The sequence below is a fragment of the Guillardia theta genome (genome assembly GCF_000315625.1).
Source record: "Guillardia theta CCMP2712 unplaced genomic scaffold GUITHscaffold_50, whole genome shotgun sequence".
Lineage (NCBI taxonomy): Eukaryota > Cryptophyceae > Pyrenomonadales > Geminigeraceae > Guillardia > Guillardia theta.
The window spans coordinates 252,789-271,336 of NW_005434624.1; the positions used below are offsets into that span (position 1 = coordinate 252,789).

At 54.1% G+C, this 18,548-nt stretch overlaps 8 protein-coding genes across 8 annotated transcripts in view; 4 read left to right on the forward strand and 4 right to left on the reverse strand.

The window, feature by feature from the left end:
- Positions 1–839, forward strand: part of GUITHDRAFT_140958 (hypothetical protein) — a gene marked incomplete at both ends in the record, with an annotated part of 2,572 nt that extends 1,733 nt beyond the window's left edge. Inside the window, 4 exons of the mRNA XM_005829731.1 lie at positions 174–267; positions 443–523; positions 574–665; positions 707–839. Of these exons, the coding sequence (XP_005829788.1) occupies positions 174–267; positions 443–523; positions 574–665; positions 707–839 (400 nt within the window). The remainder of the gene's footprint in view (positions 1–173; positions 268–442; positions 524–573; positions 666–706) is intronic.
- A 362-nt stretch (positions 840–1,201) lies between these two features.
- GUITHDRAFT_111180 (hypothetical protein) lies at positions 1,202–1,874 on the reverse strand (the record flags this gene model as incomplete). Its single annotated transcript, XM_005829732.1, has 3 exons — positions 1,202–1,404; positions 1,557–1,587; positions 1,731–1,874. 3 exons carry the CDS (start codon positions 1,872–1,874, stop codon positions 1,202–1,204), a joined length of 378 nt encoding a protein of 125 aa, XP_005829789.1.
- A 1,071-nt stretch (positions 1,875–2,945) lies between these two features.
- Positions 2,946–4,796, reverse strand: GUITHDRAFT_111181 (hypothetical protein; the record flags this gene model as incomplete). The annotated part of the gene is made up of 14 exons (XM_005829733.1): positions 2,946–3,038; positions 3,092–3,144; positions 3,196–3,254; positions 3,302–3,363; positions 3,429–3,520; positions 3,571–3,624; positions 3,680–3,748; positions 3,804–3,879; positions 3,930–3,998; positions 4,116–4,209; positions 4,257–4,358; positions 4,411–4,445; positions 4,494–4,553; positions 4,716–4,796. 14 exons carry the CDS (start codon positions 4,794–4,796, stop codon positions 2,946–2,948), a joined length of 999 nt encoding a protein of 332 aa, XP_005829790.1.
- Positions 4,797–5,098: 302 nt separating this feature from the next.
- GUITHDRAFT_153446 (hypothetical protein) lies at positions 5,099–7,152 on the forward strand. Its single transcript, XM_005829734.1, has 6 exons — positions 5,099–5,184; positions 5,765–5,917; positions 5,972–6,318; positions 6,373–6,476; positions 6,590–6,653; positions 6,898–7,152. The coding sequence occupies exons 1-3, from the start codon at positions 5,107–5,109 to the stop codon at positions 6,038–6,040; spliced, it is 300 nt and encodes a 99-aa protein (XP_005829791.1). The 5' UTR covers positions 5,099–5,106; the 3' UTR covers positions 6,041–6,318; positions 6,373–6,476; positions 6,590–6,653; positions 6,898–7,152.
- Positions 7,153–8,455: 1,303 nt separating this feature from the next.
- GUITHDRAFT_140960 (hypothetical protein) lies at positions 8,456–9,085 on the reverse strand (the record flags this gene model as incomplete). Its single annotated transcript, XM_005829735.1, has 1 exon — positions 8,456–9,085. One exon carries the CDS (start codon positions 9,083–9,085, stop codon positions 8,456–8,458), a length of 630 nt encoding a protein of 209 aa, XP_005829792.1.
- A 1,686-nt stretch (positions 9,086–10,771) lies between these two features.
- GUITHDRAFT_111183 (hypothetical protein) lies at positions 10,772–12,983 on the forward strand (the record flags this gene model as incomplete). Its single annotated transcript, XM_005829736.1, has 3 exons — positions 10,772–12,307; positions 12,413–12,475; positions 12,519–12,983. 3 exons carry the CDS (start codon positions 10,772–10,774, stop codon positions 12,981–12,983), a joined length of 2,064 nt encoding a protein of 687 aa, XP_005829793.1.
- A 440-nt stretch (positions 12,984–13,423) lies between these two features.
- Positions 13,424–13,831, reverse strand: GUITHDRAFT_111184 (hypothetical protein; the record flags this gene model as incomplete). Its single annotated transcript, XM_005829737.1, has 1 exon — positions 13,424–13,831. One exon carries the CDS (start codon positions 13,829–13,831, stop codon positions 13,424–13,426), a length of 408 nt encoding a protein of 135 aa, XP_005829794.1.
- A 1,287-nt stretch (positions 13,832–15,118) lies between these two features.
- GUITHDRAFT_73624 (hypothetical protein) lies at positions 15,119–16,611 on the forward strand (the record flags this gene model as incomplete). Its single annotated transcript, XM_005829738.1, has 5 exons — positions 15,119–15,749; positions 15,967–16,029; positions 16,123–16,217; positions 16,285–16,344; positions 16,399–16,611. The coding sequence occupies 5 exons, from the start codon at positions 15,119–15,121 to the stop codon at positions 16,609–16,611; spliced, it is 1,062 nt and encodes a 353-aa protein (XP_005829795.1).
- Positions 16,612–18,548: the final 1,937 nt, after the last annotated feature.

Sequence of the window (18,548 nt, forward strand, 5' to 3'; positions counted from 1 at the left end):
CCCTCCCTCCCTCCCTCCCTCCCCTCCTCCTCCCTCCCTCCCTCCCTCCCTCCCTCCCTCCTCCTCCCTCCCTCCCTCCCTCCTCCCTCCCTCCTCCTCTCCTCTCCTCCCCTCCCCTCCCTTCTCCAATCGCTCCCATCGCTCCCATGAGGATGAACTTACAAGTCGAGCAGGCGGGTTGACGCGAGGAATCTCTGCACAATGATGCGACAACATCACCTCCTCCGCACCCTAGACACACACGGGCTCTTCCATCCCTCCAACTTAGTGAGCTCTCCTCCCCTCCTGCTCCTTCTCTCTTGCCACTCTCCTCCCCTCCTCCTCTCCTGTCCTCCTCCTGCCCCCCTCTCCTCCTCCCGCTCTCCTCCTCCTGCTCTCCTGCTCTCCTGCTCTCCTTTCCCCATTGCTCCTCCCCTTTACAACCTTGCTGATTCCTTTTCAGGTCCGCGAGCGAACTCTCGAGCTTCTGGTCTGCCTGGGCAAGCATCGAGAGGATGCGATCCGGCTCGACGTAGCCCAGCAGGTCACCACCTGGATCCCAGAGGTGGACCGGGGGAGCTGACAGCAGCGCAGGCGAACCTCTGCAAGACCTTGTGCGTGCTGAGCGTGCAGGACGAGGAGTGGAAGAGCAGGGCCATGGCAGCGCGAGCCCTGCTGGGCCTCAGGTGGGGATTGAGTCGATGTGACGTCAGTGACGGCCGTGCAGCCTGCGCAAGGACGGGAAGATGTGCAGACAGATGGTTGAGCATGTGGTGGGATACGAGGAGAACATGGCGAGGGCGATGCTGGGGGGCGAAGTCTCGTCCGACGTGGCCGCGTGCATGTCGGCTGCCTCTTGACGCGACCAAGGTGACGAGAATTGCAGGTCCCGCTTGCTGATGCTCGTGTGCGAGTTCCGTCGGGGCTCGACGGAGGGAGGGAGAGGGGATGGAGCAGGAGCAGGAGCAGGAGCAGGAGCAGGAACAGGAGCAGGAGCAGGAGCAGGAGCAGGGGCAGGGGCAGGAGGATTGTAGATAGGAGAGGAGGGTGTCTCAGCATGTGAATAAGTGTCTCTTGAACGATCAGGACGTCATACAGACTTGCAGCTAGCAGGAGGGAGCAGGAGCACGATCCCTCCCCTCCCCCCCACTCCCTGCACAGTCATCATCAACAGAGGCCCCACCTGTCCCGTAGGACAGCACCTCCATTCCTCGCTCCTCCTCTACTTGCGGGCTTGCACCATGATGATATGGTAGCCGTACTGCGTCTTGACTGGCTCCTTGGTGTATTTTCCCTCCGGCACCTCCAGCGCCGCATTCCAGAAATCTTGGTCGAGCTCGTTTCTTCGCTTCCAACCCAGCAGACCGCTCTTGCCTGCCTTGTCGATGGAGTACTCCCTTGCCGCCTCGTTGAAGCCCATCTTGCCTAGCAGCAGGTCAGTCGTTAACAACCTCAACTTGCAAGGAGAAGGAGGGGGGGCAGGCGAAGGAGGGCGGGGAGGGTGGGAGGAGCGGGCGCTAGAGACTCAAGGAAAGAAGACGCAACTCAAGTCGAGATGAGAGGGGGAGGGAAGGCACCTGAGTTGATGATCTCCAGGATCTCCACGGCCTAAGAGCGCGGGGAGTCAGAGAAAGTGGCCTGTGGCAGAGAAGGCGAGGGAGGAGGAGGAGGAAGGGGGAAGGGGGAAGGGAGGAGGGAGGAGGGAGGAGGGAGGAGGGAGGAGGGAGGAGCCTGGAGGAGGGAGGAGAGACCTTTGAGTGCTTCTCAACTAGGATATGACGGCACTCCATCATTTCCACTCCCTTCTCCTTAGCAGCTGCCACAGCTGCTGCTTCAGACTTCGCTTTCGCTGCTGCTGCCTTGCCACCAGCGGCTGCCCCTTTGTCCTTTCCCATTCTGATTCCAAGATCTGACGGCGACAATGCTGAATCACCCCCTGCAGGACAACACATGAGAGAGTGTCAGATATTATGAAGAAGAGAGTGCACGAACAGTTTGAAGAACAAGCACAAGCACAAGCGCATCATGCTCAAAGTGTGAGTTTGTGACATGATTTCATCACGAGCATCATTCCAAGTCAAACATTTCTAAGTACTGCAGCATCAACCAAAACCCTATCAACGCAATCTGCTTGCAGTTTTCTGCACCCCGTCCTACCTCGCCCCTCCTCCCGTCTCCTTCCCTTCCTCTCCTACCAATCCTCCCACTCTGCCTCCTGTACTATCTCTTCTCATATCTATCCTCTTCTCCCCTTCCCTCCAGTCCCGTCCCGTCCCCTCCCCCGCTTCTCTTCATCATTCTGCTTCATTCCCGCATGCGCTCTGTTACAACCATATGACTTTTGAGTAAAGAAGACCCCTGCCGTGCCCGGCCCGGGCCGCCCGGGCTGAATCGGCCGTGATTCCGATTTCGCCAGTCAGCGCCCCGGCCCCCCGGGACTGAGCGCCGCCGCAGTGACCCGGGCTCAGTCACATCGGACGGTACTACCGTACGGTCACGGTGCTGCTACGCTGACCCGGGTAGTCGCCTCATAAACGGCTCAGCTGATCATTTCCAGCCTTGCCACTTCAAGAACTCAGTGCGTCACCGGCGACCGTACGGTCACCGTCAGACTCCGGGCCGCCGGACTCAGTGGCCGCCGGGGGACCGGGCCGCCGGCCCCTCCCGGCCAGGCCGGCCCCGAAGTTCGGCTGACTCCCGTTGCCACAATGATGATTCTCAGAGCCTCGGTGACTGCCGCCGGAGTCCGATCGCCGGATGATCAGTCCGGCGGCGGATCGCGGCGTGATCATCATCGGATCCGCCATCGATTCTCACTGCCGATCACAGCCCAACCGTTCGCAGAGTTCCGGGCTCTCAACCAAACAGCCTTTATAATCGGACTGTGACTACTAGGCCCTAACGACGGAGAATTCCTCTCGATAGTTTATGAAGGACCTGAAACCACACGAGTCAACTTCGACTGCTCAGGCATGCGGCTTTTGCGATATGACGCTCAAAAGCATCATTACGTATAGTACAGACGTGCTGAGGCCAAAGGAGAAGACTCCCTTGATCATCTGACCACAGAGTCGGGTGTCATCATCTCAAATACACCTTGACATGACCTTACCTGAGCCTTTGCCGCCGGCGTGACAATGGAGGATATACCATCCTGAAGTAGATCTGGATGAAAATCAGAACACGAAGGATATACCACGTGTAAGACGCTGTCACCGTGTACGATGTCCGGCTTTCTGGAAATGGCAGTCATCAACTCTTGTCTTTGCGCTTCCCTGATACAGAAAATCACTTCATTCCTGACGCAACACAACGTGAATACATAGGCATCATCTCTCCCTGAGAGCTAAGTCCACATCTCCTTGCAGCGCGACTTAGAATCTCCTGTTGGATGCAAGTCAGGAAGGAAAACTAGCCAGCTGAGCATCTGCTGGGGTTAGTGTTCCTACCTGTGGCAGTTGTGTGAAGAGAGCTGCTCGTCTCATGGGGCTGGTGTCCTGCTCAAACTGCAACGTCGAGGGATGCCCAGAGCTCTGGACGACTATCAAGATCTCTCAGCATTGAGTTGCAAGAACAAGTCAGATCCGATACCTGTGAGATTGCCCGCATGCTCGTCTACTGCAGGCTGATAGAGGGATTGGAATCCTGACAAGCAAGCATAACTCAAAGGCACAACTATGGATATTCACGCCATTCTCACTTTCAATCTGTCCTTCTGCAATCTGCTTTGGCTTGTCCGGATGCTCCCCCGCTCCCATTCTAGGGTCCCCTGAAGCATTCGAGTCCAATAAAGTTGAGCGCTAAGGGAGAGGTGGATGGATCACCAGTGTATGATATGGCAGAGATGGTTGTGTACAGCAGATTCTGATCAAACTTTTCCGGGAGTAGTAGCAAGGCCGTCTGTCATGATTCCATCGGTCAGGCAGATCATGGCAAATGGTTTCCGTCACCGCCAGAGCATTTCTGAGGTTCTGTTGGTTTGCTGATTCAACATCTTCGTCATAAACCAATGTTTCAACCTGGTTCCATCAGATGGTCAGAATGTTTTCATTGTCAACTTTCACTCTCAAAACCCTTCAAAACACAATACACTGAATGTAGGTTGTGATCACACACCATGAGCAAAAAGCACTTACCGGTTTCTGCAACCTTCCCGAGATGTATAGATTCTTCCACTCTCGTAACTCCGAGCAAAGTCTACTTTTACTTATGACAGCATACTTGGTTTTCCTAGACCGATGATATCAGGGCTGTTTGCTCAAAGAATCACCGCGTACCTCCCATCGTCAGGAGAGGGCACATTGAAATAAACTCCAGCTCCCACCTCCTGAATTCTGTACAGCGACTCCCCGCCCAGCATTCCGAGCATGGAGTAGTGTCTACACGGAATAATCTTCTTAAGAGAGATAGCTAGACGCCACTATCCTTCACCTCAATCCATTTCTTTTCCAATTCTCTGTATGCCACTAAATTGACATCTGATCAGCTGTTGAGGGCTAGAATGAAATGAAAACCTCGGCTGCGTTCTCTATCGCAAAGATATAGTCCACCATGTTCGAACCCTTGTATCCTTTCTGGCATGTCGGAATCAGTACGAGCAGACTTATCTGCCATTTTCCAATCCGCCCCCCTATTCCAATTCACATCGCAAAGTGCGCATTGGATACCACATCCTCGCAGCCATGTCTCCTCGTGACAGACATGAGCTTCACTATGAGCTGACTGCTACTCCTCACCTGCTTCATCACCGCCGACCCGTAAGCCACGGCATAGCTCACCCGGGGCAGCCGCTCCAGGAGCCATCGTAGCTCTCCCATGGCAACAAACCTGTGGTTCTGCCAAGGGAATCCGTAACGAGTCGCAACGAGTTTCGTAACGTATCGCACTGGTTATTTGTAACGGATACGTAACCGATACTGTCCCGGCGCAGCGAGATCCTCTGCACGCGTCGGCCCGTTGGCCTGTTGACCCGATAGGACTGTTGACCCGTACCTGTTCTTTTGGGTGGACCAGTCACCCGTACTGACCCCATGATCATCGACTCCATGGTACCGGTGATACGAGTTGAAGGTGACATGGGGTAGAGGGTGGGAGAGTGGTTGACCCACCGCCGATCAAGGGAAATCCATGGCGGAGGAGGGAAAGGAAGACTTCAGCGCAGGTCCGCTGTCGCTGCTCGCGGACTCGGTCAGAAAGAACTGCCAGGTATAATTCATCATGATAATCATAGAATGGAGTGGAGGAAAAGATCCAGCAAGCAGGGGATCCAGAGAGATAGGAAGGGAGCTAAGCGAAGAGTAGCTGGAGAGCAGGAGGGGCAAGGTTTATTTATGAGAGGATGGAGACTATGAGTGGGCCATTCGATTGTTTTCTCCTACGATATTACTAGTAGTTCAATGTATGTTTTCTTAGAGGCAACACAGCACAGGTACCCCTCATCAGTGTAAGCCTAGAATGCTTTTGCTCATGTTGTCTAGGGATAGTGAACGATCAAAAATTACTTGTGCACTGCTCACGCATCTCGAAAAGTCCTGGGTAATTAAACTGTTCCTTTCCTTGTGTGTTTGTTAAAGGACTACATTCCAGGTTATGCATAGGGTAGGAGGTGAGAACAACAGTTCAGGAATCGTAGGATTCAGACACATTCCGATTGAGAACTGGTTGATCTTGAACACGACACATGAAAGTATGATGGTGTAGTGAATGAATATTGCATACGGTTGTTCGTCTAAAACAATTTCTGTTATCTTGATTGAGTCCGTCCTCTCCTCACGTTTTCTTCCAGGTTCTCATCAATTGCAGGAACAACCGAAAGCTACTTGCGCGCGTCAAGGCTTTCGACAGGCATTGCAATATGGTTCTTGAGAATGTCAAGGAGATGTGGACCGAAGCTCCACGTACTGGGAAGGGGAAAGCCAAGTCAAAACCAGTGAATAAGGTGTGAGGCGGTGGTTTGCTACCTTGTGATGGTTTCTAACATCAAGGCTTGCAGGATCGCTTCATCAGCAAGATGTTCTTGCGTGGTGACTCGGTTATCATGGTCCTCAAAAATCCAGTGTAAATTCTGTACAGCCTCATACAATCCGAGTCTACTTGCCTGATGCTTTCGAGTTGTGTTTGGGATACCGGGAGATGATACATTATGAGTTGAAAGTTTGTATTGCTGTGCTAGATCTATTGAATGAAAACATCTGCTTTAGCTCTCAGCAATACGAGACGTTGGCTCCATATCCTGCCGTGATGCTTGTGGACCCACAACTCTCAGCTATCAACGTGTTACTTTAAACCGTGGTTTCACTTCATCAAGGCTTCCTTCAACTTGGGAAATCTCTTTCCCTGGCAACGGGCGCATGAAATTAGAGAATGATTCTAAGTACAAGAAGTGACCACCTGCTGCTCTGACTGGCGAAAGTCGAGCTGACACTCCGTGTACGCACTTCCCAATCCAGCTCCAGTGCTCAGCCATGTCAGCATTTTGCGACCACCATGTCCTTTGCCTTGAAAGAACGCATCAAAACAAGTTGCACATCGATGACATAATGAAGTAAAACTGGCAAAAGTGAGGGAAGGAGAAAGTCTACGAATATCTCTGGATGCAATTCAAACTTACGTAAAAGCAACATGCCCAACAGGCTGCCAGCAGCAGCTCCTCCTGCGGTACGCAAAATCGTCCTCTGAAACCAAAAAGAAATAATAAAAAATTGAATGTCTTCAGCATGCAACGACTTGGATGCCATAGAAGAAGCTCGAACATTGACTTTGGCAAGAAGAACTTCTTAACCCCACCCAGAATGGTGGGGAGGGGGGGGGGGGGGGGGGGAAGAGCAATTTTTGATAGTGACACATCGCATCTCAATGTTGGGACGAGCAAACATAATTGATTTCACACAAGCGCAGACAAAAGCTCCATCTTATTACCTGTAGACAGCGATCAGCAATCGCTGCCGTTTCCTCTTCAGGCTGAAAATCCCTCATTCCAAATTGAACTCTTGAATCAATGAAAGAGGATGTAGAAATTGTCGCAGTCTCTCGCTTCTGCAGCACTGCAACACCGTCTCAGACTTGCTCTCTTCTCCTTTCCCTCTGCTGCACGTTGTTTGTTCCAGCGCTTCTGTCTCCTCCTTCGTCCGGACCTCGGTCAGTTCGCCGCCGCGGCCATCACGCTGTCTCCTATAGCCGGCCGAAAGTTAGTGCGCCGCCTGCCAAGACGAGTCCGGGACAACCACTGACTCGTTTTTACTCAAACTGAGTTAAGCTAAAAATTACTAAGTTACTGTACGAGGACACTGATCGGTGATGCGCCGCCAGTGCGCGGCCCGGGCCGGGCCGCCGCCGCGGCCGCGCGCTCAGCTGGGCCCTGAACCGGGACCGTACTCCGACCCGGAGGCTTGAACCGAACTTGAAGCGCAGTAGGACTGTCGCACAGCCATACGGCGAGACTCTGAGAGAGTGACCCGCCGCCGGCTGTGAGTCACAGCCAGTGTGATCGGCCCGGACTGCCAGTCTGTCACTGCGTGCCGCACCGCCGCCGCCGGGTGATCGGACCGTGACCGTGGCACTGAGCCTCGGAGTGTCGCACCGTCGTCAGTGACAGTGACTCAGGCCGCCCTCAGTCCGATCCGCGGCGGGCCGCCGTTCTTGTACCACGAAGGCGTGTAGAATTGATTTTATTGTCGTCATGCAGTACAGTTTGAATCTAAGAATAGCACGCCGCCGATACAAATTTCTGCATGCAAATACTTGGAATAAAAGGTTCACAACCTACCCTTGCCCCAGCCAAGTCGCCCACCCGACCTACTCTTTTCCCATGGGAGAGTGAGGGTGGGGTCTACTCCAGGCAAGGGCAGAAGACCCCCAGGCGCCATCAGGGGGGGAAGGACTGGTACAAATTGCAATTAGAGCCGTGTCCATGATTAGTACCAGAAGGACAGGATCGAGAATTAACTAAAGCTATAAGCGAACGTAATGCGGCGGCCCGGCGGCGCCGGGGCCCGGGGGCTCCCAGCCCGGCCGCCAGTGAGCCTGCCCGGTCACTGAGTCCCCCGGGCGGCCCGATCGCCGGACTGGGCCAGTCCGGCACAGGCAGTGCACTGACGGTACTACCGTACGGTCACCCACGCAACCGTCCGGACCGTCCGACGGTGCCTGACGGGCTTCAAGTGGAGCCTGCGCCGATCATCATCCGTCTCGTCTGATCAGTTCGAAGACAATCAGGAGAGTAGACGAGAGGAGTTCAAGTTAGTCACTAGTACACTACCATAACGCCCGGCCGCCACTCGCGGCTGACTCTGTGAGTCACGAAGGCTTTCCGTGCACCGTCCGGTCAGTGCAGCCTTGAACCTTCTATATTTAATGCTTTCCATCATGCAGAAGGACACTGCATTGTTCATCATCTGATTTAATCTGATCATGCCCGGCATTGTGCAAGACTCGTTTATTTACATCAACTTCGGGAAAATGATGAAGTTTAAAACAACTAGAGAGCGAGAGTCTGTTTACGCTTATCCCTGGCATTGAGCACGTTGTTCAAGAGCATTCCTGGCGGTCCATCGCATTGGACTTTCAGGGACAACCTCCTCAATCCGTTCATACAAAGGTCTTTGTCGTTGGAGATGCGCATCTTCTCCTCGATAACATACGAGCCTCGCTCGGTGTTGAAATCACCCGGGAAGATCAAGGCATCTCCGCGGCTTTCCTTTCGGGTCTTTTTGTTTGAGCTGTATCTCGTGATGGCAGAATATGAAGAAGAAGAAGGTTTATCACACAGGTCATCGTCCTTCCCTGCCGCTCTCCTTGACCCCGCCATGTCACCTCCCGCGAAAAAGATATCCTTCGAAATTCCATGCAGGACCTCACTCATGTCATCCGCAGCATCCATCTCCAGCTCTGTTTCCTCAGGAGATACAGCAACCCAATCGTGATCTTCATGATGCTTCCTGCGTCGCTTCTGTACATCCCTGCCGTTCATGGCGAGCACACTGCCATCGAACTCCGACTGAGGGGGTTCGGTGACGGCCAATTCCAGATCGAGGGATTCGGCAGGAGAGCTTGGCGAAAGAGAGGCAGCACAGGCTTTCGTGTCGATGGAAGCAGAAAATGACGCCATGGACTGACTCGTGGGAGGTAGTTCGAGGGGTGAAGTCTCTACCTGAGAGGGAGCACTCCGACCCTGATGTAACCCGTGGGGTTGCTAAAATGCGAGCCTTTCCTCTTATTTTTAAAAACGTTTTAGGCATAAAACAATGTACTGTTGAAGCTAGATGCATGAGGGGGTGGGTCATCTTTGCTCTATGAAGCCGTCAGAATATTTCATCCAGGGAGCGTAGATTGTATAGGTACCTCATTGATTGTATTTACGATACATCTGATCTTATCGTTTTGAGCTTTGCTCGCGCAGTTCTCGAGGGAGAATGAGGGTATGAATTTGAAGGGTAGGTGTTTTGTTTGGATTGGATACGTACAATACCCACCCTGGTCGATTCATCTCAATCGCACCGGTCCTTGAAAACTAGTCTGCCCCTTCCCATTCGTGGAAGGTCTGCCCTCTTCGGGTCTGTCTCATCATAAAAGTAATTATTGTTAATATCCTTACAATACTTATCTCCACGGAGCGATGTATCTCAGATTTGGCAATGAGATTGGCCCTGCTCGGCCATGGGGCAAACGTGATGTTGGACCGTGCTAGGAATCGAAATAATGTCTTTTGCGAAGAGGGCAAGAATGTAAAAATGTTTTGGCAAACGAACCGAACAGTTTTTTGGCTGTATCCTTTCATGTTTTGGCTGTACCGAAGAGGTGCTGCGTACCACATAGAACAAAGATGTTCGAAAAGTTTCAGTTTCAAGAACAGATCCATCCATGTTCCCCAAAGACGCATCAAGGGGTTGAACTTGAATTGCCGTGACCGCCGCCCGGCCGGGCGGCGCACAGGCTGAACGGCCGGTCCGGGGGCCCTCGACTCAGTACGGTACTGAGTACTTTTACTCAAAGTGAAGTTAAAAAGCAGTACGAGGATCAGTACCGTCTGACCGTGACACGTTTCAACGTCTCTCCTGATTGTCCTCGTAGTCCTCGTACTGATTTTCAACGAGTAAAAGAGTTTTCAACGGGTGACCGTCGTCAAGACTCGGGTGACCCGAGCCTGCCAGGCCCGTGTACTAGTGCCAGCCCAGGCCCGTGTACTAGTAGTACTGATTTTTAACTTAACTTTGAGTAAAAAGTAGGCTACGGGTGTAGGACTGAGCCGATGAGCCGACCGCCGGTGACTCCGAGGCAGACTCGTCTGATCGGACGGCGTCGGACTGTCGCCGCCCGGCCGACGGTGACCGTACTCGCCGGACTCAGGCTGGCTCAGTCGGAGGGCCGGGGGGCCGCCCTGCGCGGCCGCCGCGCGGCCAGCCGGCCGGGCCCCGGCCGGGCGGGGGGCTTGACTGGTTGACTTCAAGTAGTGACCGTACCCAAACTTGAAACGCATCACTTTTTACTCAAAAATCAGAACGACCGTACTCCGGGATCGGACAATCAGGCCGCCTGAGAGACGAGGAGGCTCAGTGACCCTGACACTGTCGCACAGGCCGCGCCCAAACGGCGAGAAGAGAAAAGACAGCGAGAACCAAACCTAATCGGAGGCTGCCATCGGACTCAGCCGAGAGTCACGCACCGGGTGGCGGGCTTTTACTCAAACTGAGTTAAGTTAAAAAGCGGGCCGGTCACCGGGCCGGGTGGGCCCGGTCCGGCGGGCCCGGCCGCAGTGCCACCCTGTCAGTTTGTTGAGACTTTCACTGCCGCAACAATGGTGAAACATCAGCTCGAGGACCGTGACGATGGGGAGGAGAGGAAGCAGCCACGCAAGGAGCGAACGATGAACATCACAGAGCATGCTTTCAAGGACACAGAGAATGAGAGCATGGCAACAGAGCTTGAGATCAAGGACACAAAGGAAAAGATCACGGCAACAGAGCTTGAGATCAAGGACACAAAGGAAAAGATCAAGGAGACAAAGAAACAGATCACGGCAACAAAGCTTGAAATCAAGGGTGCAATGGCAAAGATCACGGCAAAAGAACTTGAGATCAATGAAAAAAAGACGAAGATTGAGGAAATCGAGAGACAGATTGTAGACCGGAGGAGGCAGCAAGAAGCGGAAGATGCGAGCATGAATACAGAGTCCGTGGATTTTGATGAGCTTGTACGGCATCTGCAAAGAGACAAGAAGCGACTTGAAGGAGAAGAAAAGCGACTTGAAGGAGAAAAGAAGCTACTAGAAAAGGGTTTGGAGCTACTAGAAAAGGACATGACGCGACTAGACAGGGATATGGAGCGACTAGACAAGAACATGGAGCGACTAGACAAGGACATGGAGCGACTAGACAAGAACATGGCGCGACTAGACAAGAGCATGGATGCACTCAGAGAGAAGGAGAGGTGGTTTTGGGAACCTGGCAGAGCGCCAGTGTCTTCATGGAAGGGGTCAGATGCTCGGCTGGATTGGATGGGATTTCGCGAGGAGAAGAAGCTCTTCCGTCTCGATGGCTCTTACTTGCAATACGAAGGAGGTGGCAAGGAGGAGGAGCTTTTTCTTTACTGCCGGGAATCCTTCGTGAAGCAGCATCGCTTCTTGCAAGAGGAAGTGCTTGACAATCAGGCTCTTGGGTGGATCCTGGGGCCTCCAGGATCTGGCAAGACGACGACGTCATTTGCGTTCTGCGTATCGCTGGATATGGGGAAGTGGAGCGTAGCCTTTGTCAGGCTGTTTTTTGACGGCTCAGTCAAGTTCATGCGGATTATAGGCAACCAGATCAAATCATGCTGTTTCTCGGCGTACTACGCAACACAGGCCTTTCACAATATTCTTTGTGGATGGCGCGACGACAAGAAGCTTCTGCTCTTGATAGACGGCTACTGGAGTCACATCGAGGCTCACCAACATGTTTTGTCCGTGTGTTCTCATTGGCGTAACCAGAGACGAGAAGATCGAAGGCTGGTTGTCGTGACTTCGATGTCGTCCCGGGGCCCGAAGACCAAGGTCCACTTGGATAGAGAGTTTAACGTTAAGCAGCACTTGGTCGATTCTTGGACGATAGAGGAATACCTAGAAGCAGTGAGGTTCGACGCGGTGTATAAGCGAGTTGAACCGTTCTTAGAGATGAATGTGAGCAAAGACCAGTTGGGCTTCAAGGTACCAAGAGAGCAGGGGGGTAGAGAAGATCGCGTGAGGAGGAAGCACTATCTCGCTGGTGGCTCATGCCGGTACATGTTCGACATGACTTCAGCCGATGTGATTGAGGAACTCAATCTAGATTCGATCTCTGCGAACAGCCTCGAGATGGTCTTGGGGGGGGGGGGGCGTTGGCGAGCATTCGCTACATGCCGTGAATAGCCTGAGAGCACATTACCATGATGGTTGCAAGCCTTACTCCTTGCCAGTGAGCAGGTATGTCGGTATGGAGCTTGCGAGGAAAGTGGAGACATCAAAGTTGTCTCAGTTTCTATCGTGGTATGGTGCAAGTACCGCAGCCTTGAAGTGCCACCTTTTTCAGATGCTATTCTTCCAAGCCATGGAGAGGACAGGGCTGACGGTGAAATACGACAAGTCAGGTCAGACCGTTCATTGGGACGCATGCCTCGTGAAGATCTTCGATCCGAGGAAAAGCAAGAAGACTCTTCCTAGCTGCAGGACATGCTTTAGGCCGATCAGTGAGAATCAGGGAGGCTATGACGCTGTGTTTGTAGACCTACCAAGCAAATGTGCACAGTTTGTGCAAGTAACAGTAGCAAAGCAGCATGACTTCAAGCTCCGCTACTTCCCGGAGGCTCTTATCGCTCTTGGCATTCTCCCCGGTCATGGTTGGACGGTAAAAGTTGTTTTGCTTATCCCGCAAAACAGGGTGAGGGAGTTCAAGATCAGCTGCGTTGATGACCGTGGGAAGCTGAAGGAGTATGGATGGGAGGGAGGACAGGAAGAAACAAATGTGGACATAGCGAGTGTTCTTCTCGAGCATTAGGATGTGCCCATCTGATGGTGTCCATTTCAAAAATGACCACTTGTGAGAAGCAAGCAAAGTAGACAGGGAGGGTCAGAAGCTGCGATACAACCTATGCTCAACACTCGCCAAGGTTCCTGGCAGTAAAGAAATAGCACTCTTCTATTGCCCCCTCATCACTCTGGATAGCACTTTCCCCTTGAGCTTCCCCCTTCTTCCCTTGGGGATGTTGGCGAGCATTCGCAACATGCCGCGAATTGCCTGAGAGCGCGTTGCTGCTGTGATGCAAATAACAGTGGCTGATACTATTGTGGCTCATGAAAATTTCAATACTTTGGAGTGTAGTTTGTAAGCTGTTGTCTCGAATTGTAAGGGATTCTTGCAGAAAGGAAGTGTTGCAGGCATGAGATATTTTGCAAACATGCGGATGCCTTCGTTGAGAGAGGAGAACTCCCCAGGATTCACCTGGATGGGAGGTCATGACGTGAACCCTCGTCCTCCTGCAGCACCTGCAGCCTCGTCTTGACGACATCAAGTGGGACCGTCACCAAGTGCGTGAGGGATGCGCAGAAGCCTCCGGCAGCAAACAGCTTCGAATACTTCTCAAAGTCCATCTTGGAGGCGACAGCCTTGGCCACCGCCGCCTTTGCCATGTGGAATCTTTCTCCCAGGTTTGCCTTATTCAATTGCTGAGGAAAATTCAAGATGCTGTTGGCGTCTTGAGATCGTGATTTCAATCCGAGGAAGCCCGCATCGGGGTTCCCCAGCGGGAAGGACATGGTACCCGCGCAGTAGGCATATTGCGCGAAGAACAGGGCGGCGGAGATGATCCTCAACGAGAGATGCGAGAAAGCACGCATCATCCTCATAAGATATCAATGAAGTGTGTCAGATAATCTGTTGTGCTTCTCCAGTGAATCTGACCGGCGGGCTACTTCGCAACGGTTCGAGATCAGCGCCTTGCTGCACATGAAATGTCAAAGTTGCTCTCTAGGACTCCGACTGAAAGTTGCAAAGGAAATCATTGAAGCCTGATCGGACGGGGAGTCCAGTGTACAACGATGGGCCAGCGGCCGCGGCCGGCCCTGACTACCGTACGCCGACTCCGGGGCCGCCGACTTGCCCGGCCGCAGTGCCACCCCGTTCCGAAAGTCCGACTCAATCTTCAAAGGCTTACCTTTACTCAAAGTTAGGGCCGCACGGTCCGATGAGATCCGACTCGTGACCGTTTCTGCCAGCCGGGCCGGGCGGGGCCGCTGCCCGGCGGGCGGGGCCCGGGCCCGCCCGGCGCCGGGCAGCGGCCCCCCCAGGGCCAGTGACTCGGACTCCGGGCAAGCCTTTAGTGGCAAGAAGAGACTTAAAAGTCTGGCAGGCGAGAAGAGACTCAAAAGACAGCGCTCCGACTCGGAGAGCCAACCGTTGAACCCTCATCCTGGGCCGACCGTCGGACTGCTGTCCGGAAGTTGACGTCAGTGATTCGGATCAGTCACTCGGATGGAGCCTTAGTTCCCCGGGCCCCGGCGCGCCTCATCGCCGGGTCTGACGGCTGCTAGGCTAGCACTCAGATTTCAAAGTCTCGATTGGCATAGGAAAGCCTCCGAGTTGCGGTCCTAGCAAAAGACCTAGGGGGCCTACTAGAAAAGGACGGATCTCAATTAGGAGGAGGTAGGGGTGATTGAGTTGTTTGGGGAACGGGGCTGTACCGATCTATAATCGAGAGGGTACGAGCATATCATTTTTGTAGTTGAGGACAATAGAGATAATAAAGAGCTAGTATCATAGAGGAAGAGAGCGTTTCAATGGGGGAATACCTCATGGGGTGGTTGGGTAGAGGTGGCTTGATATACGGTAGGTAGTAGGGGTAAGGAGGATCCCCTGGGGACGGAAAGCCTGGTGGAACAATGAGTGCGAAATTTGGAAGGGGGAGCTGATGGGGACGGAGAAGGAGGAGGAGGAGGAGGCGAAACATGGCAGGAAGATAAAGAAGCAGAGGGGGTTGAGAGCAAGAGAGGTCTGTAAGGGAATGCGGGACTGAGCACAGCCCCATGGGAATGGGATGAAATGATAGGATGCGAATTCGGAATGTTTTGACCCTGTCTTTGCGAATCAGATGGCCTTCAAGTCACCACAGAAGATTGCAGCAAACAACGTCAACGATGATCATTGGGCGATTGCAGCTCACGGTATGTTGGCACCTGCTGCTGGGTCGATCGAGCAAGGCGATGATTACTGTCACAGGTGGAGCCGGAGCCATCAACGACGTGGCTTCTATTCCTGCCAGGCTCCAGGAGTTCTCTGCTGCTTTCGAGAAGGGGATCTCAATGCTCAAGGAAGGAGCTACGGCGATCGAGGTGGTGCAGGAGGTGGTTGTTATGCTAGAGGACTCCGCGTACTTCAATGCTGGGCGCGGATCTGTATTCACGAACGCAGGAACGCATGAGATGGACGCGTCGGTGATGGACGGCACGACGGGGAACGCTGGTGCCGTCTGCAATGTTAGCAACGTTAGGAACCCTGTCCGGCTCGCCCGAGCGGTCGCAACGAGCACTCAGCATGTCCTCCTTTGCGGGTCAGGAGCAGAGAGTCTCGCACCAAACCACGGGATCCGGATCGAGGACAACCATTACTTCTTCACCAACGAGAGATACGAGCAGCTGAAGCTGGCGAGGATTCAGAAGCGGGTTGTGCTCGACCACGGTACGGAGATGGAGCAGCACTCTGGCAGTGTGGGCATTGCCGCCCCTTCAATCTTCTCGCATCTCGGCATCGATTCGGAGGGGAAGAAGCGTTACCTTTCACCCCTTGACACCAACAGGGACGGGAAGAGAGCAAAACCCAACGAGATCTCAAGCCCGGGGTCGGGAGGAGACACAACCCCCCTCCTCGGTCCGCAGTCTCATTCCGAGTTTGGAGATCCCAACCCTATCGACCTGTCACAAGGTTCAGCTAGCAGGAGATTCGGGTTGCGTCTAATGGTGTTGCATGCCAGGGGGTTGGGCAGCAGAGCACAAGTTTGGGACTGTTGGATGCGTTGCAAGGGACAAGTACGGAAATCTTGCAGCTGCAGGTTGATTTCGCTGCCCTTGCTCCTCGCCCCTCTCCCCTCGCCCTGCCACGGCCCTCTTGACTAGCAGCCTGCACCTCCCTGAGGCTGTGACAGGGAGTACGGGAGGGCTGACGAACAAGCAGCCGGGAAGAATAGGAGACACGCCGATCATCGGAGCAGGGATCTATGCCAACTCCACTACATGTGCGGTTGCCTGCACCGGGCAGGCACGAAGACCTTTCTCTTCACGCATAGAACGACTGATATCTGAGTCAGGGAGAGACTTTTATCAAGAACTGTGTCGCGCATGACGTATACGCTAGGATGAACTACCAGGTGCCTGAGCTCGTTGACCCTCCTGTCCTGCTGACCCTGTGGGGTGCCACCCAGGGCCTCCCGCTCGCTGCTGCCATCGACGAAGTGATTCTGAATGTGCTGCCCCCGGAGACTGGAGGGATGATTGGAGTAGACTCCAACGGCAAGGTGCATGCGAGCTACAACACCGCAGGGATGTTCACAGGTGAGGTGTCCTCATTAGCACTGGTGGAGGGGAAGGGAGGAGAGAGTGAAGCTATGGGAAGAGAGGCAGGCGAGGTAAGGTGAGCAGAAAGGAGAGAAGCAGAGAATTTCAGGAGGGGAAGGGACAGGAGGAGGAGGAAGAGGAACGAAACAGGGAGTAGCAGGAGGGGAGGGCAGGGGAGGGCAGGGGAGAGTTTCGCAAGAGAGTTGTTCGATCTAGAGCAGGCAGGGCTCGTGACGTGTCGCTTGTTTGCAGGGTTGGCCGACTACACCGGGAGGCATGAGACATGGCACAAGGTAGGAGGGAAGGGAGAGAGAAATGGGGACTGACGAGCCGGTCGAAGAAACACGAGCAAGCGGAGCAGACGATGCAGGAGCTCAAGATTGTACCTGAGTTCATCGACGACTTCAAAGTCCTCGGCTTGCTCAAGGTTGGAGAGAAGAGGAGGGGGCGAGGGAGGGAGAGAGGCAAGGAGGGAGCGAGGGAGGGAGAGTGCATGACTGTATTGGGAAGGTCTGGTATCATCAGCGAACAGGAGCAGTCTCGCGGGTGTGCTTTTCTTTCCTCCTCCCGCGCCTCCTGACGGCTGCGCAGGTCTTCCTCAACGTCTCGGGAGGAAAGAGACTTACAACATCGCAAACGAGGCTGCAACCAACCGTCTTCTTCCCTGGTATCCCTGGCTTGTCCCTTCCTCTCCTTCCCTCCCCGCCCTTTCCCTTTCTCTCATCCCCTCTTTCCTCCCCTCTCTCTTCCCCTCCTCTGCTCTGATCTGATCTGATCTGCTCTGCTCTGCTCTGCTCTGCTCTGCTCTGCTCTGCTCTGCTCTGCTCTGCTCTGCTCTCCACTTCTGCTACCTCCCCTCCCCTCCCGTTCCCTGTCTCGCACGTCTGGTTGCCCATCCTCTCCTGCAAGTCTCTCAACTCACGGGCAGGGACCGGCCACTCGACTCTCCCGAGCTTGCACACCCTCATCATGGTCTGCCTCGACAGCCTGCGAGGAGGCGTCACCCTCCACTGGTGCGTGGGCAACATCCCCGAGGCTAACGTGCACGAAGGAGAGGTAAGGACAGGCCCAGGCTGGTGCTCTCCTCTCCTCCTCGAGCATCCCCTCCTCTTCTTCTCGCTACAACGATCGTCTGCCCTCCTTTCATCACCCTTCTTCCCACCTTCCCCCTCCTGCCGCGACTTCTTCTCTCCTGTCTCGTCCTGTCTTCTCTTTCCGTGACCGAACGGCAGGCGGTGGTCCCGTACCTCGAGCCTGATCCTGCCTACGACGACAGCGATCCTCCCGTCAGATTCGTCTTCCTCCTCTTCCGCCATTCCCACGGCCTCAAGCCCACAGAGGTGACCTAACTTTCCCCCTCCTCATCTGCTCACAGGCACGGCAGTTCGAACAGATCACGCGCAAGGACTTTGACATTCGTCAGTTCGCCTCCAAGCACGAGTTCCTTCCCATCATGTGCACCTCCTTCAGATGCGGGAAGCGACCGCAATCAGTGTGAGGTGTCGAGGCTCCTTCCTCTGCCTCATCCTCCTTCTCCCCACTTAACTCCCACAGGAGATTTCAGCGACCCGACCGAGGATGAAGCTTTCATTACGATAAAGAGGAAATTGCCTCCCACTCCCTCCTTACAGCTCCTGCATCACTTGAATCGCTCGCTTCAGGGCCTGCAAAGAAAAATCATCCTCCTCCTCCTACTACTCCTCCTCCTCCTCCTCCCTCCTCCTTCCCTCCCTCTTACCTTCACGCGCTCTTGCACCTCCTTCCTCTTTCGGAAGACCTGGCACATGACAGTCAACGATCCTCTCCCTCCTCTCTTTCCTCTTTGACCTCCTCAGACTCGCGCGTGAGCTCGGCAAGAACCTCATCGTTGTCAGTGTCGATGGACTCCATGAGGTGAGGGTAGAGGTGATCCTGCAGCGAGTTGACCTGCTGCATCGTCATGGAGGACCACGACAGCGCTGGCGAAAGGGGAAGGAAGGCGGGGGGGGGGGGGGGGGGGGGGCGGTGAGGTTGGAGA